Source organism: Pteropus vampyrus, unplaced genomic scaffold (genome assembly GCF_000151845.1).
Source record: "Pteropus vampyrus isolate Shadow unplaced genomic scaffold, Pvam_2.0 Scaffold222, whole genome shotgun sequence".
NCBI classification, from domain to species: Eukaryota; Metazoa; Chordata; class Mammalia; order Chiroptera; family Pteropodidae; genus Pteropus; species Pteropus vampyrus.
In genome coordinates, this window is record NW_011889003.1 from 621,467 (window position 1) to 636,996 (window position 15,530).

General features: G+C 36.2%; 1 protein-coding gene across 1 annotated transcript in view; it reads right to left on the bottom strand.

Moving 5' to 3' along the window:
- UBR5 (ubiquitin protein ligase E3 component n-recognin 5) overlaps nt 1-15,530 on the bottom strand; it is a 126,599-nt gene that overhangs the window by 83,838 nt on the left and 27,231 nt on the right. Inside the window, exons 2-5 of the mRNA XM_011373249.2 lie at nt 3,663-3,707; nt 3,230-3,311; nt 2,682-2,758; nt 1,831-1,950 (exon numbers count right to left, since the gene is read on the bottom strand). Coding sequence (XP_011371551.1) covers nt 1,831-1,950; nt 2,682-2,758; nt 3,230-3,311; nt 3,663-3,707 — 324 coding nt within the window. The remainder of the gene's footprint in view (nt 1-1,830; nt 1,951-2,681; nt 2,759-3,229; nt 3,312-3,662; nt 3,708-15,530) is intronic.

Genomic DNA, 15,530 nt, shown 5'->3' on the forward strand with positions numbered 1-15,530 from the left:
GTCCTAGCTAAGATAATGAAAGTGGATATACTAAACAACAGATTTTTAATGTAGACAAAAGAGCCTTCCTTATATTGGAAGAAGATGCCATCTAGGATTTTCAAAACTAGAGAGAAGTCAGTGACTGGCTTCAAAGCTTCAAAGGACAAGCTAATTCTCTTGTTAGAGGCTAATGCAGCTGGTGACTTTAAGTTGAAGCCAGTGCTCACTTACCATTCCGAAAAGCTAGAACCATTGAGAACTAGGCTAAATCTACTCTACCTGTACTCTAAAAAATGGAACAACAAAACCTGGACATTTGTTTACAACATGGTTTACTGAATATAAGCCTATTGTTGAGACCTACTGTTCAGGAAAAAAAGATAATATTCAAAATATTACTGCTCACTGACAATGGACCTGGTCACCCAAGAACTCTGATGAAGATGTGTAACAAAATCCATGCTGTTTTCATGCTTGCTAACACATCTATTCTGTAGCCAGTGGATCAATGAGCAATTCTGATTGTCAGGTTTTATTATCTAAGAAAGACATTTTACAAGGCAATAGTTGCCAGAGACAGTGATTCCTCGGATGGATCTGGGCGAAGTAAATTGAGAACCTTCTGGAAAGAATTCACCATTCGAAATGCTATTAAGAACAACTGTGATTCATGAGAAGAGGTTGAAATATCAACATTAACAAGAATCTGGAATTAGTTGATTCCAATCCTCATAGATGACACTGAGGAGGAGTTCACGACTTCACTGCAGGAAGTTAAATACAGATATGGTGGAAACAGCAAAAGAACTAGAAATAGAAGTGGAGCCTAAAGGTATTGTGAAGATAACTGAAATGACAACAAAAGATTGAGAATTTTACATAAATTTAGTTGATAAAGCAGTGGAAGGGTTTGAGAGGACTGACTCCAATTTTGAAAAAAGTTCTACTGTAGACAAATGCTATCAAACACCACTGCATGCTGCAGAAAAATCACTGGTGAAAGGAAAGCGTCAATCGACATGCCAAACTTCATTACCCTGATCAATCAGCAGCCATCGACAATCAAGCAAGACCCTCTACCAACAAAAGATTATGACTCACTGAAGGTTCAGATGATGGTTAACATTTTTCAGCAATAGAGTATTTTTAATTAAGGTACATTGTTTTTGTTTGTTGGTTTGTTTTAGATAAAATGCTATTGCATATTTAACAAACTACACTATAGTCTAAACATAACTTTTACATGCACTGAGAAACCAAAAATTTCATGTGACTCGCTTTTTTGCGATACTCGCTTTATTGGGGTGTGGAATGAACCCTCAATATCTCCAAAGTATGTCTGTACAAATATCAAATCGTTATGTCACACACCTGAAGCTACCTGTCCAACTATACCTCCATTCTTAAAAAAGGCAAAAATAATTTTATTAAAGGCTGTTAAGGTTTAGTTTACATGAATTTAAAACCTCATTAATTCAGAAAGAACTATCAAATTTGGATACCAAAAAAAAAAAAGGTTAGCTTTTTTATTTACCCAAGAATGAGTCACAAAACCAAAGATGATATCATTGAAATTTTTAAATGACATAAATGACGTGATAAATAACATTATAAACTCATGTGAACATTATATACTTTTAAAAGGTCAGGAACCTGGGTTAATTGTAATTAGCCTGTGTGGGTCATTTTCATCGTGGTGGCTCACCATGAGCAACATGAGTTCCTGCCCAGAGCTCAGGACTTTCCTCATTCCATCACTAGACAACACTGAAGACGAGCACTCACAGTGAGAGCACTCCCAGTGCAATGGCCCAGGCCAACGGATGCCATCATCTGGCCATAACTCACCCCAGGGTGTTGCCTGCCAGCCTGCCCAGAGTCTCAGAACCTGAGAGAAACCAGGGGGAGTCGCTTGTTCTACCAGGCCTCGATGTCCTCCCTGCTCCCGAGTTGCTGTTCAACTTTGACCTGGGAAAAAACAAGAGGCAGAACAATACAGAACAGTCCCAAACTGCCTAGGAAGGAGCCCGGATTTCCAGGCCTCGCTACTCTGGTAAAATACCAGCCTAAGTATTCTCTGATTAATCCTACTACAATGTATATTTCACATCAAACTGCAAACCTAACAACTTGCTGCCTCCTAACAACCTGTGGTCCTTTGCTGGTTCAAACTATTTTGGAGGATTAACTACAGATGAATTGTTCTTCAGATATTTTTTAAAAATCATGCTTCCCTTAGAAGCTGTCAATTGAAACTCATCACACATTATCTAGCAATCTTTTTTCATGTCATCATTTATAAAGACCAAAAATTTAAAGACCTTGTCATTTTCAAATTTGAGTTACTTGATTTGGAAATATTAAAAAGCGGAAAAAAAAGTGATACAAACAAGTTATTTCGATCAAAGAGCATATCTGAATTGAGACCTACCAAATATGTTTCATTCTGGTAACCTATTTCTGTTAAGTGATCATCAACTCCTCTGCTACTTTTAACACTAATACTTTTAGCTATAAATAATAGTGCTCACATAAAAATTAAAATTAAACTACAAAGTAACCATTTTACTCTATTTTAAGTGTCTCATTTCCTGCAATGCTTTTTTTTTTTAACTTGAGGGTTACCAAAATCAAAACACAGGTTTAAAATAATACCTATTAAGAGCTAAATATTAAATAGAAAGGACATAATGTCTTACCCATCGTTATTATCAGGTTTACCCAATTCCAATCTGTCTGGCTGTACTGAAAAACCAATCCTGCAAACTCTACCATCCTAAAAGCAAAAAAAAAAATAGAAGAAATTTCCAAAGTAAAAATATGTATTAAAATTTGAATTTATTCAACAGATATATAGCTATCACTGTCAAGTCAGAAGACAACAAATAAGCTCCCTTCCAAAAGGGGCTCATGCCTGAGTTGGGGAAATATGTCTTACATACATTATCAAGAAGTCAATAAAAATAATTTAAAATATTTCAATCTAACAGAATTCAAAATAAGAAAATGACTGTATATCAAAAACTTCTCTATTCTGTTACTAATTAGTTTCAAGCTCTAGCAAATTATTTAAGCTTTCTCTGAGCCAGAGAAATTTACACAATAAGGAAATGGTACTGAGTGATCTCTGAAATAACTCTTACAAGAAATTGCTATTTTCCATGGCTAAAAAGAAAGAAACCTGATGATGCACAGTTGTATTTTAATTATTTATACTCATTTCTCTACCTTATAGTAAACAATTTACCTCAAGAAGAAAGGCAGCATGATTTGGTCCCACCACACACTGTTTAATAGTAGCCTGTTCCAATACATTCAAAGGGGGGTGGCTGGTGAATAAAAAAAAGGTAAGTAAAATTACTTTTTAAATGGTAAATATATCATCCAATTAACAACAACAACAAAAAAGATAGCTGGCAAACCCTGTTTTAAAAAACTAATATTTACATATTATAAAGCAATAATTGAAAAACAGTAATTTATGATATCCCCATTAGAGCTCCATGGTAGGCCACATTTTTAAAAGACCAGTATGAACAGAAGCTATAATTCAAGTGAACCCAACTCATAAAAAGTTGATAGTGAAGTATTCCTAATAGCTGTTCCCTAAATATGAAGTTTTTCTCTAACAAAGAAAAATCATGCTTTTCAGAAAATTTTAAATATCTTACAACTCTTACCTGTTTAAATTATATTTGTTCAATTTCTCTGAAACTTCCCGTAACCTTTAAACACAAAACAAAACATGACTAAACAACATGTACAGATCCTTTGTAAACAAAATAGTTCTGATAGGTACTTGTACCATTATTTTAGTAAATCTGCTATGGCAAGAATGTTTTTTATATTGTCTTTGATTTTTGTCCCCCCAAAAATCACAAGTCAACTCTACTATTCCCTTCTCTCACCACCTCATTAGCAAAGTCAATGATAACAACATTAATTCCATTTTATAGATGAGGAAACTGAGGCTTCTAGAGTTGATATAACAGTAAGTGGCAGCAGAGCGGGATACTAGAACCAATGCCCAAATGAAAGCCAGTTTTTAAACACTGTGCTAAACATGTCAAAAGAGACTGTTGAATGTACATGTATATAATGAAATATGTGAGAAGCACAAATCTATTAAGATTTACTATAATGGGGCAGAAAAAGTCCAAAAGCTTTAAGGCATAGTCTCAAGTTCCTGAAGGGCCTTATGACACAAAATTGTACTAATTAAAACCTGAATGTCCCTATCCATAAAACAAGTATAATACCTCCTATATTTAAGAGTACTGAATATTCTTAGAAAAATCTTAAAGGACTGCATTAAAAAAATATATCAACTCATAGTATCTATTACGATTTTGCTGTTTTTCTCAAAGAAACAGCCTTGAATTAATATAAAATATTGCTGGTACCTTTTAAACACCTGTCAACCTAAAGAAGTCAACTTATAATGTAAGGATGTAATAAAATGTAGAGATGTTAAGAGCTGCCTGGTCTTTCCAAACATTTTCAGAAATAATTCTTTTAAAAATAAACAGAATTTTAGAATGCAATGGGGGGTGGGGACAGTAAATAGGAAATTCCATGAGTTTTGCTCTCTAAAATGTGACAAAAATACATAAATCAAATTTTAATCATTTGTACTAAGTTGAAAAGTAGAATACATCCTCAATTACAAATCGCACCTTAAAAGCCAGTTTAGGATTAAAGAGCTGTCACAAATCATATAATGGGCAAATAATCTAATTATTTCAATAAGAGATTCTAGTAGGAGCCAGCTGTCCCTCGATTTTACTTTACCCCGGTAGTTCTATCCTCTGTCCAATGCTGAAGAACATCTTTCAAACATAAAATACATACAGTAACTATCCAACACCAAATCGTATTCCTAAGAATAATTTTTAAATGGTATAATTTCTTTTCCAAAAAGTAGAGATGGTGACTTCATTCTCACTCCCAAAGAAATAGTATCTGATCATGTGTGACTTGGCTTCCAAGAAAACGTTTCCTTTTTGTAGTATAGTGCTACAACTATTTTCTTTAACAAAAATGTGTTTTCATAGGTACTAGAGACCACCAAGCTTTTTCACCAAACCCTAGTTTCCTCATTTAGAAGGCACACTTTTGTGTCCCAAGACAAAATACCATAAGAGTAATGCACTGGAACCCTTATGAGCTCTGAGAGAAGGCTGACTAAAACATGGGGAGAAAGTAAACAGGAAGGCTCCATTCTGGGCAACAACAGTCTCCATGAGACCGAGAGTGGAGGCAGGGTCTCTCAACCGCCTCCGCCCACATTTACTGTAAGTAATTTACAAAACTTTTCACCCAACTAGAGCCCGAATATGAAAAACAGCTAAGAAAGGTTTTACTTCTCAAAAACCATAGTAGTGACACTTTTCAAAGGTATTTATTACTAGCTTAAACTAAACCCGCTCGTTTCCACTCCTTTTTTCTTAGCTCACCATTGTCCCTAGAGTCTTCACAAAGTATACAATATGTGGGAGGGGAGACAAAATTTGCCAGAGCCTTTTCAAAGCTGGACAATAACTGAGATTAAGAATTAAATGCTCTTTTTATGGTTCCAAATGTCATTCCAGGTAGACGACATTTATAAAACTAAAATAGGCATTGGGGACATGAAAATGATAGAAAATATTTAATAACAGGAGCTCAGGATTTCAAGATACTACGGACATAGAGGAAACATTACTGCCATCAATGAAATTTTCCAATCTTAAAAATCATGGTGGACTCCTAACCACATCTGAAAAGTAACACACATCTGTATTGGAAACGATACCCACAGGATAGCAAGTAATCTGGGATTATTTCTAGCTCACCTACTACTAACTGGGCTCATTTAAACCCATTAGGTCTCAAGTTCTCAAGTTATGTGAAGACGAATAGTCATCTCTGGTTCTTTCAGTCCTAAAATTCTTATAAATACATGAAAAGCAATGTCTCAGTAGAGGAAATATACATACGCGCAATGTTTTTTGTGGTAACAGCACTTCCTGTCATACTCAATTTCATCTTACTCATCTGAAACTTTCACATACAAATTGATTTTACATGGATATCAAATTTTTTTTTCTTAAATTCAATCCCAAGTTTATATAAAATGTGTCATTGTACCAAATCTGAAGGCAGTTATCACGACTAAATTGGCCACTTACACGTTCGTTTACATGGATCCCAGATAATAATATGACAAAGAAACGTTCAAGCAAAAAAAAAGAAAGAAACTATAAAATAAGCATTTAGTTTCCTTTTGCATTTCTTCAGCAGACATGCAAATCACAGAATCACTGCAGGTCAACAATCACATTCATTTAAATTTGATAAATTACTAAATGTTTCTATGTAATTACTAGGCCTGTCTACTTTAAAGAGTTTTTCTCTAAAAGTTTATAATGCTTACAGTTACTAACTACACTTCCTCTCACAGCAACATTAACAAGTTTTCCCTATTTTTAAAATAAAAGGAAAACCACCCTATAGCTCACCAAATTCCACTTCGGAATAAATTTTGACATGTGGTTGTGATGGAAAACAATTTTAAGAGTAGAATATAACTACAAAATAACCTCATAACTCAGTATTTAATCTCATCTAGGAAAAAAAAGAAAAGCCTTTTGTGAAGTGGCTGTAACAATGGATAGGTTAGCAATAAGCTTCTGACAATCCTTAGTACTCCTACACCAAAGATTTATTCTATATTCCGATTCAATAACCTACTTTATTTCTTTAAATTTATAGACATTTTACAGATCTGGAGGCTGGAATTTTTTTAAAAAGCACCAAGGTAAAGTAACAGCAAACTGCTGTCAGTAGACAGACAAGAAATCAAAGTATAACAGTACTTCCTAGAAATTAACATATTTCATTGCTGCCCTTAAAATCTCCTATAACTTCAGTCTCATTTTCTCGATATATAACATTATCATTTTAAAGATAATTCATCTCACTACCACTACTCAACTGGCAACAGCACTTAGTGCAGTTTCTTCAATTTTATAAGTAATTCTCTGCCTACTCCTTCCCTGCCATCTAACACACCTGCATGCTGACACACACCTGCCCCTGAACTGAATGAAACCTGATGCATTTCTAGCTGGACTTCTAAAACTAAAAAATGTCGGTATATTTAGATCCCTAAAAGGCTTCATTTCTCCAGGAAAGAAAAATATTCCTAACATCCCACATTCTACAAGATGATGGCTTTCATGTCCGGAATTGTAAGACAAAGTACATACACCACTCATGTTTCACATGTATCTGCAATCACCTTAATGGTGGCAAGCGGTATAATCTGCCACCAGAATACTTCCTCCAGTCTTCACCGCTAGTTATTTCTGGCCCACCTCAAGTACAATCTCCGCCACGAACCCTCCCGGAAGTCCTCACTTCCTCCCTTCAGAAGCCTCCAGCTTCTGCCTCATACAGGGCCTTCACTGTCTGCTTTACATTCTAGTCATCTGTGTTTCTGTCTGAACTGGCTTTACAGACTCCAAGCAAACACAGGCTAAAACTTCTCAAGTCTGTCCTCGCTCTTCCATATCTTAGATACAGTTCCAACAGTAAAAATGCGTACAATGATACTATGAGACACAATCCATTTAAAGGCAGAAAAGGTTCCTGATCTTAATCTCAACAAAACTAACTCCCCAGGTCTTCCATCTCAAATTAAAGTTTAGAATAAGCAAGAAAAGTGTGACTATTTAAATTTAAAATAGTTGGCCATAGAACTCTTAAAAGCAGACCAGATGACATACAGAAAACATTTAGTAACTCAGTGTTTACCCAATAATCATATAAGTAAACTGCCTTTAAAGTGACCTCACTCCAACCTTCAGATATCTATCCAGAATAAAACTTTTACATACCCATGTAATTTTATTTTGGAGTAAAGAGTTTAGTAATTCATACAAAAAAAAACAACAGCCAACAGTCAGTAAAGGTCACCTACACTAAATCAGACTCCCACAGAAAATGTCTTAAAGCTCACCTCTTTCCATGTCAGAAAGGCAGGCATTGTCAAAATGCAAATGAAGTACATTAAAAACCTATATCCAGATATTTTATTGCAGAAAAATACTCTAGGAATATTTATTAAATTCCTCCCAAAGCAAATCCTCTAAATCTTAAAGCCTAAAACTCAAGAAGAAATAAAGTTGCACTTTTTTGGGGGGTGGTGGGGGGCTGTATGTTACTAGACAGATGGCTCTATAGGAGACAGACCCCATCTGCAACCACAGAACATGTCTTTCCACTGTCTCATCACGCACCCTCCTGAGTGCAGGCCGTCAGTCCTTGACTTTCACACGTTGTCCTTTTACACAATTCTTATACCATACTAAACACTGCTACCTCTGAACTGCTTCTCTGCATGCCAACTGTTCACATTATCACTGATTTCAATAAATTAAAACTATCACATGGTGGTCCCACCTGTCAGCCACTGTAACTGGGGGGGGGGCAGAAGGAAGGGGGAGCAGGGTTGTAACTATGCTTCAGGCAGAGTTGCAGTAGCATTGTGAGATAGTCATTGACTTGTGCCAGCATCAGCTATCTTATTCAATCCAGTCCAAAGGACATCCAACCCCAAACCCCTTTTCACACAGCCCTGAGCAAGCCAATGGCAAACCATCAAGCGTGCTCATAGGGGAGATCCTTTAAGGGATTTGGGTGCAAGATAGAGAGGCTCAACTGCGTCTTCCTGCTGCATTGTGAATGTTTTGTGTGAAGGGGATAAAGCCTTCCCCCTCATCCACCCACCCATGTTGTGACTTAAATATTAAGAGCTACCTTGACCCATGGGTCTAAGGATGGCAGGGAAGAGCCTGGAAGGATTAGAATTGCCTTGGCCCAAGCGAGAAGCACCAGCGCATTAGGGACAACTGTCTTTGTCTCTGTGATCATGAAAGACTCTCACTGTATGTCTGAAATCTGACTTCAAGACATTCAAGTTCAGATACGTTTTTCTTAGTTGTATGTGAATGTTTATAGCAACTTTACTCATAACAACCAAAACCTGGAAATGAGTCAAATGTCCTCAAGTGAGCAAATGGTTAAGCAAACTGTGATACATTCACCAGGGACCACTACTCAATAACAAAAAAAGAATAAACTATGAATACATCCAACAACCTGGATGAGTCTCCAGAGAATTACGCTGAATGAAAAAAACGAATCCTAAAAGGTTACATACTATATGATTCCAATTATATAACATCTCTGAACTGAGAAAACTGCAGAAATGAAGAACAGATTAATGGTTGCCAAGGGTTAAGGAGGGTTGGCGGGTGGGAGAGAAGTGGGTACAGCTATAAAAGGGCAACATGAGGGTCCCTTGCAGATAGAAATGTTCTGTATCTTGGTTGTGATACTGTATTAGTTTTGAGTTACAAACACAGTGAATTTGTAATTCCATCATTCCTTGTATATTTATGACCTGTCATCCTATTTAAAAATTTAAAAACTTCCCTTTTTCTTCTCATGCTCTTTTATTTTTACTTTTTTGAAATCATCAAGATCCATAGATTTTTCCTTATTTGGAACTGAAATTAGCCAGTAGGAGCCCCTGCAACCTGGTTTCTGTGTCTTTCGACATAATTCCTTAAGTCTTTGAGGGCTTCCTTGCTTTACATCCTAAATATTCCTGAAAATCCTTCGGATTGTCCATATTTGTTCACTAATCAGTTCTCTTCCTCTGAGTTACTGGCAATCATGGCTGCTGGAAAGGAATAAAGGGGGTGGAGGGTGCGGCTTCTTGAATTACTTCATAAAGGTACACCTGAACACTCCCAACCAAGAGAAGATATTTCTCTTTATTGCCATTGTGCATTAGTTCCAAATAAATATTATTCTGCTCATTATCTTGATGTCTGGGAACCTGTATTATAGAAAAATACTTCATCGAACTTAATTATAGCATTCTTTTCATTATAGCTACATAGTTTGTTTTGAGGTAGCAAGCTACAAATTTTTGTACAATGTTGTTTATAGATATGTGAATGAAAAAATTATTGTAATGCTGCAAACTGATCTTAGGCATAAAATGTCTGCAGTTCTTTACTCGAATAGTCAGGGAGCCAACCACATCCCCCAAGGGCATCAAATTTGGTGTCTCAGGTGTTACTTCCAGATCTTTACTTTCAGCATGCACTTAAGATAACACTGATGTTGATCATTTCTGAAGTTTCCAAAAGCCAGTGTGTTATCACTTTATGCATTACTCTTATTATATAATGGGTGTTATTATTTATTGCAATTAGTTTCATGTATACAGTGCATTGGTTAGACATCTATGTAGATCATAAAATGATCCCAATTGTTCCCTCCACCTAGCCAACGTATTAATAATGCTAACTGCATTCCCTATGCTGTGCTCCCCATCCCCGTGACCTTTCATCAGCTACTAATTTGTACTTCTTTAACCCTTCACCCCATTCTCCCAGCTCCCTACCCCCTCCACGTCTGTCACCAAATTGTCCACTATATTTGTGAGTCTGTTTTTGATTAGTTTGTTCTTTTTATTCCTTAGATTCTGCATATAAGTGAAATCATATAGTGTTTATCTTTCTCTGTCTGACTTAAACACCTTCTAAGTTCATCAAAGCAATATCTTTTTCCATTCTCTTCCTTTTAGTCTGTGTGTGTCTTTTAATCTGAAGTGAGTCTCTTGTAGGCAGCACGTAGGGGTCTTGTTTTCTTATCCATTCATCCACTCTATCTTTTAGTTGGGGCACTTAATTCCTTTCCATGTAAGGTACTTATTGATAGGAATGTAGTTGTTACCATTCTGTATTCTTGTTTTTAATACACGCTTTTTCCTCTTAAAGAAGTCCCTCCAACATTTCCTGGAATACTGTCTTGGTAGTGATAAATTCCGTTAGCTTATTTTTGTCTGGGAAACTCTTTATCTGTCCTTCAACTCCAAATGATAGCTTTGTTGGATAAAGTATTCTTGGTTGTAGATCTTGGGTCTTCATCCTGTTGAATATTCTTTGCCAAACCCTTTTGTTCTGCATAGTTTCTTTTGAGAAATCAGCTGCCAGTTGTATGAATGTTCCCTTATAAGTAACCTTTTCTCTTGCTGATTTTAATATTCTTTCTTTGTATTTAACCTCTGGCATTTTAATTATGATGTCTTGGTGTGGGCCTCTTTGGATCCCTGATTTTTGGAATCTCTGAGCTTCCTGGGGTTTTATGTCCATTTCCTTTACTAGGTTAGTAAGGTTTTCCATCATTATTTCTTCAAACAGCTGTTCAACATCTTGTTTTCCTTCAATTACGCCAGACAGATTTAGACCCTTAATAGTGTCCCATATGCTTCTTAAATTATTTTTATAGTCTTGGCATCTTTTTTTCTTGCTATTCTGATTGAGTGTCCTAGGCTTTCCCGTCCTCTACATAGGACATTTGATCCTTTTCTTTATTCACTGTTTATTCCTTTGTTTATTCCATTTAATATACTTATCATCTTAGATAATGTGTTCTTCATTTCAGACTGGTTCCCTTTTATAATTTCCATTGTCATTTTTATTTTTTTAAATCTCTTTGTTGAAGTTTTCACTGAATTTAACCAATAGTTCATTGAGCATCTTTATAACCAGTGTTTTGAACTCTGCAACTGTTAGATTATTTGACTCCATTTTATCTGGATCTCTGTTCTCTTCTCTCTTATGGTTTCTGCTTCTTTGTCTTCCTATTTTGGCTGCCTTTCTGTGTCTGTTTCTATGTACTAAGCAAAGCTCCTAAATCTCCTAGTCTTATTAGTGTGGCTTTGTGAAGTAGGATGTCCAGTGGCACAGTCCTGAGAGGGGTTCAGCTGCAGGCCAAACTTAGCCCAAGCTTCTGCCCCCTGGGGCCACCTGTCAAGATTCAGCAAGCAATCTACAGGTGCTATGCTTATAGTTGCCTCAAAAGACCACACCAGAAACCGAGGCCAGCTGCCTCCACCAGTGTGAGTCTCAGCAAGAAGCACCTGACTCACTGAGGATACACTTGGATGTGGCTTGGGTGGGGCCTCAAGTTGGGGGAGGCGTGGTTTCAGGGAATCCTCTGGGCAGAGCGACTTGTTATCCAGTTTGATGACATCATGGCTATGCGGAGGGGGAGGACTCAACAGGGAACAATGGACACCACCAGTACTTCTGTGCAGAGTGAGTCTCGCCTCAACCTTCACTCAGACAATGTCTCCCTGTAAGTCCCTGGTGCCCGCTGCATGCAGCCGAATCAGCACTGGTGCTCAGAGCAAGCAGGTCCGTCACAGCAAAAATCTGCTCACGGACATGGCCCCTTTAAGAGGCGTCTGCCGCTGCCAGAGCCTCAGTCTTAGCTGCTCCAGACTGGGCAGCCCTGCATCCTCGCCCCGTCCTATCTTCTGCAGTTGCAGGGTGCTTTCTTGGATTTCTCCCTAGTTGTATGGTTTGTTCATCTAGATCCCAGGTGATTTTTCCTTGCAGCGTGCTCCTTGTTTCCATCGCAACTTTGATTTGGTCACCAGAGGGATGAACAGAGCCTCTATCATCTACGCCATTTTGGCTGCCCCTCTCTAGGTGCATATTTTTGAACTCCCTAAAAATTCTTTCAATCTTCTCAATAGTTTCCCTTCTTAATCCCTCATAATGTACTTTAATGATTCTCAGGACCTTTGATCTTAGGACCACTTTACACTTAAAAATTATTGAGGAAAAGCTTTTGTTACTGTGGGTTACATCCACTGACATTTATAATATTAAAGCAAAAACCAAGATAATGTTTGAATATTTATTTTAAAAATAATAAACTCATTACATATTAACATAAATTATTTTATGAAAAACAACTCCTTCCCAACAATACTTGTGATGGGAGACTGTTTATATTTTGGTGGACCCCTTTATTATCAAGCTTAATATAAGACAGGTTCTCAGATCTGCTTTTGGAGTCACTACGTCACTGTATATTGTTTTGGTTAAAATATGTGAAGAAAAGCTGGACTTATGTAGATAAGTTATTGGGAAAAAAGGAATATTTTAATACCTTTTTCAGACTGTTGTAGGTATTCTTCTTTGATATCGCACCAAAATTCAACAAGTGATAGTTTCTTAAAGGTTGGGAACAATGTGGAATCTAAAATATATCAATAAACTGAAAAAAATCTTTTGCCCATTCATGAATCTGTAACATCATGCACTGGTCATGTGGAAAATACTGGTTTATTGACCAACCAGACCTTCAAAACCACATCTGTTCAAATTGCTATCAATTTAAAGTGTCAAACTCAGAGTGATATAGATACAAATTTCCCAAAATTCTAATTTTTACTTGAAAGCTCAATTTTACCACTGGCAGCAAATAGCTTCAGTTGTCTTCCTTGAAGTAACAGGCTTACTTTGTTCATTTTCGAGCAGACATCAAATACCCATAATCTGAATAACCATAAAAATAAAAAATGATGTTCCATGAGGAAAACAGCTAGTTCAACTTGCAACTAAAATAACTGCAAAAGTGTTTTTACTTAACACAATCAATGTTCTTCTCATTTTATCACACTGAATATTAAAATGACATCTATACAAACATTAAGATTTAATAAAATAATTTTTACTGTTTCATCAAGGACCCCCTTAGGTAAAACTGTTTCCCCCCACCACACGAGTGCAGAAAAAAGTGAAGAATACAATCATTTTCAGTAGCTTGGTGCCAATACTTTGATTTGTGCTAAGAAACTGGTATTTTATTGCTTTTGAACAATAGCGCAAACTGTTCAAAATAGTGAAAAAGACAAATAAGTCTCAGTATTGTTGTGAAGTCAGTTTTGACCTCAGAGCCCCCTAAAAGGGTCCTGGGGATCCCCCAAGTCCATAGATCACACACTCTGAAAACTGCTATGGTCTATTTTAAAATCTCAGTGCCATTAAAGTAAGCAATTACTAAATCGATGTTAGGAAAAACTAATTGCTCATTCTTACTAAAACAGCCACAAATGTCTACCAAAATAACCCAATTATGTACTTTAACAATACTTTTTAAATAATGGATAATCTGTGACACTACAACAAAACGCAACAAGTGATAGTTTCTTAAAGGTTGGTTGCCATGTAGAATCTGAAACCCTATCAATGAACTTTTCACACTGTTATACAAAATCCACAGTCTATCTTGCACTCTGAATAAATCATTTACCCATGCGTGATTCTATTTAGATACAAAATGGCACAGCAAAGTACCTAAAGCATATTAAAATTTTGAGTACTGCCTCCCTGATAGTATTAAACTTCCATGAGGCACTAAGTGTCTATCATTGACTTGCCAGGGATTTTCAATAGAGGAGGAAGAGGCGACAGGGGCAAGGATTTGCAACAACCTCTTTAAAGACTTATATGCAAAAGCTACAGTCAATTACTAAAAGCAGCAGCTGCCCAGCCTACATACGGACACATAATATTAAATCAAATGGCTTTTAATTTTTGAAAAGATTTTTAAAGATTCCTGGCTAACTTTTAAAATAAAAATATTTCACGTAAAATTTCAGATTTCCAGCTTGTCTTGTAAAATGAGATCTAGCAACACAGCTTATATTCCCTAGTGGTGCCTAGAGGTGCCCTTACCTACCTAGCACCTGTCGGCATTTGGGTTTGAGACAAAGGATACAGAGGATTCCTCTTTACTCCCTCTGAAAAAGGATACTTTCTGGGTGAAGAGTAATCTGATCATAGTTTTATGGTTCAAATCTCAGCGTGTACATTAATCCGTAATATATCTTTGCTCAGACATAAGTCTGAACCACATTTTATTTCTTTAAATTTGACTTGACAATTTCTCAAATAGCAGCCTGACTTTACTCATTTTTTGCCTAGCCAAAGAAAACTATGCCAAGAAGCAAACATCTAACTTTTCTCTTAAAAGACCCCAAATCACACAAATGACAGCTTTTTTAGAGGAAAAATTTTGTCAGCTTCCTGAATGACAGTTATAGGCAGGACTTACACATACTTTATGCTTATGGAGATGACGAATATCCCTTTATATAATGCGTTCACTTTAAATGATACAAGACATTCATCTTCAAGGTGCATTCAAGACTAAAAAGAAAAGCTTCTAAATAATTACAAATTCATAAAGTAATATAAAATTTTGTAAACAGGAAATTCTTTTAACTATTCCCTCAAATACTTTTCAGTAGAAATTGTTAAAAGATTTCTATAAAACTAAGATAAGAAAATTCATGTTACAGAAACACTCTGTAAACTAGCACAGAAAAAAATGACATTTATAATTTCTTTCCCTAATCTGAAAAATTATTCTGGTTTGACATTCTTATATAGTGTCATAAATAACATTTTGCTAATAAAATGGAAACCAAAATCCCAAACAACTGTGCCATTTGGAAGATAAACACATTTCTGAGAAACTAAATGCTGAACACAACAAAATGAATCATTTTCCTTTAAAGCAAACCAACCATGTTATTTTCAGCTCTATTCAAAATAGGAAAAGGGAAATTCACATGCCAAATAAACAAGAAAGTTGGTAGGAAAAGACAACGATATGGCTTATACATT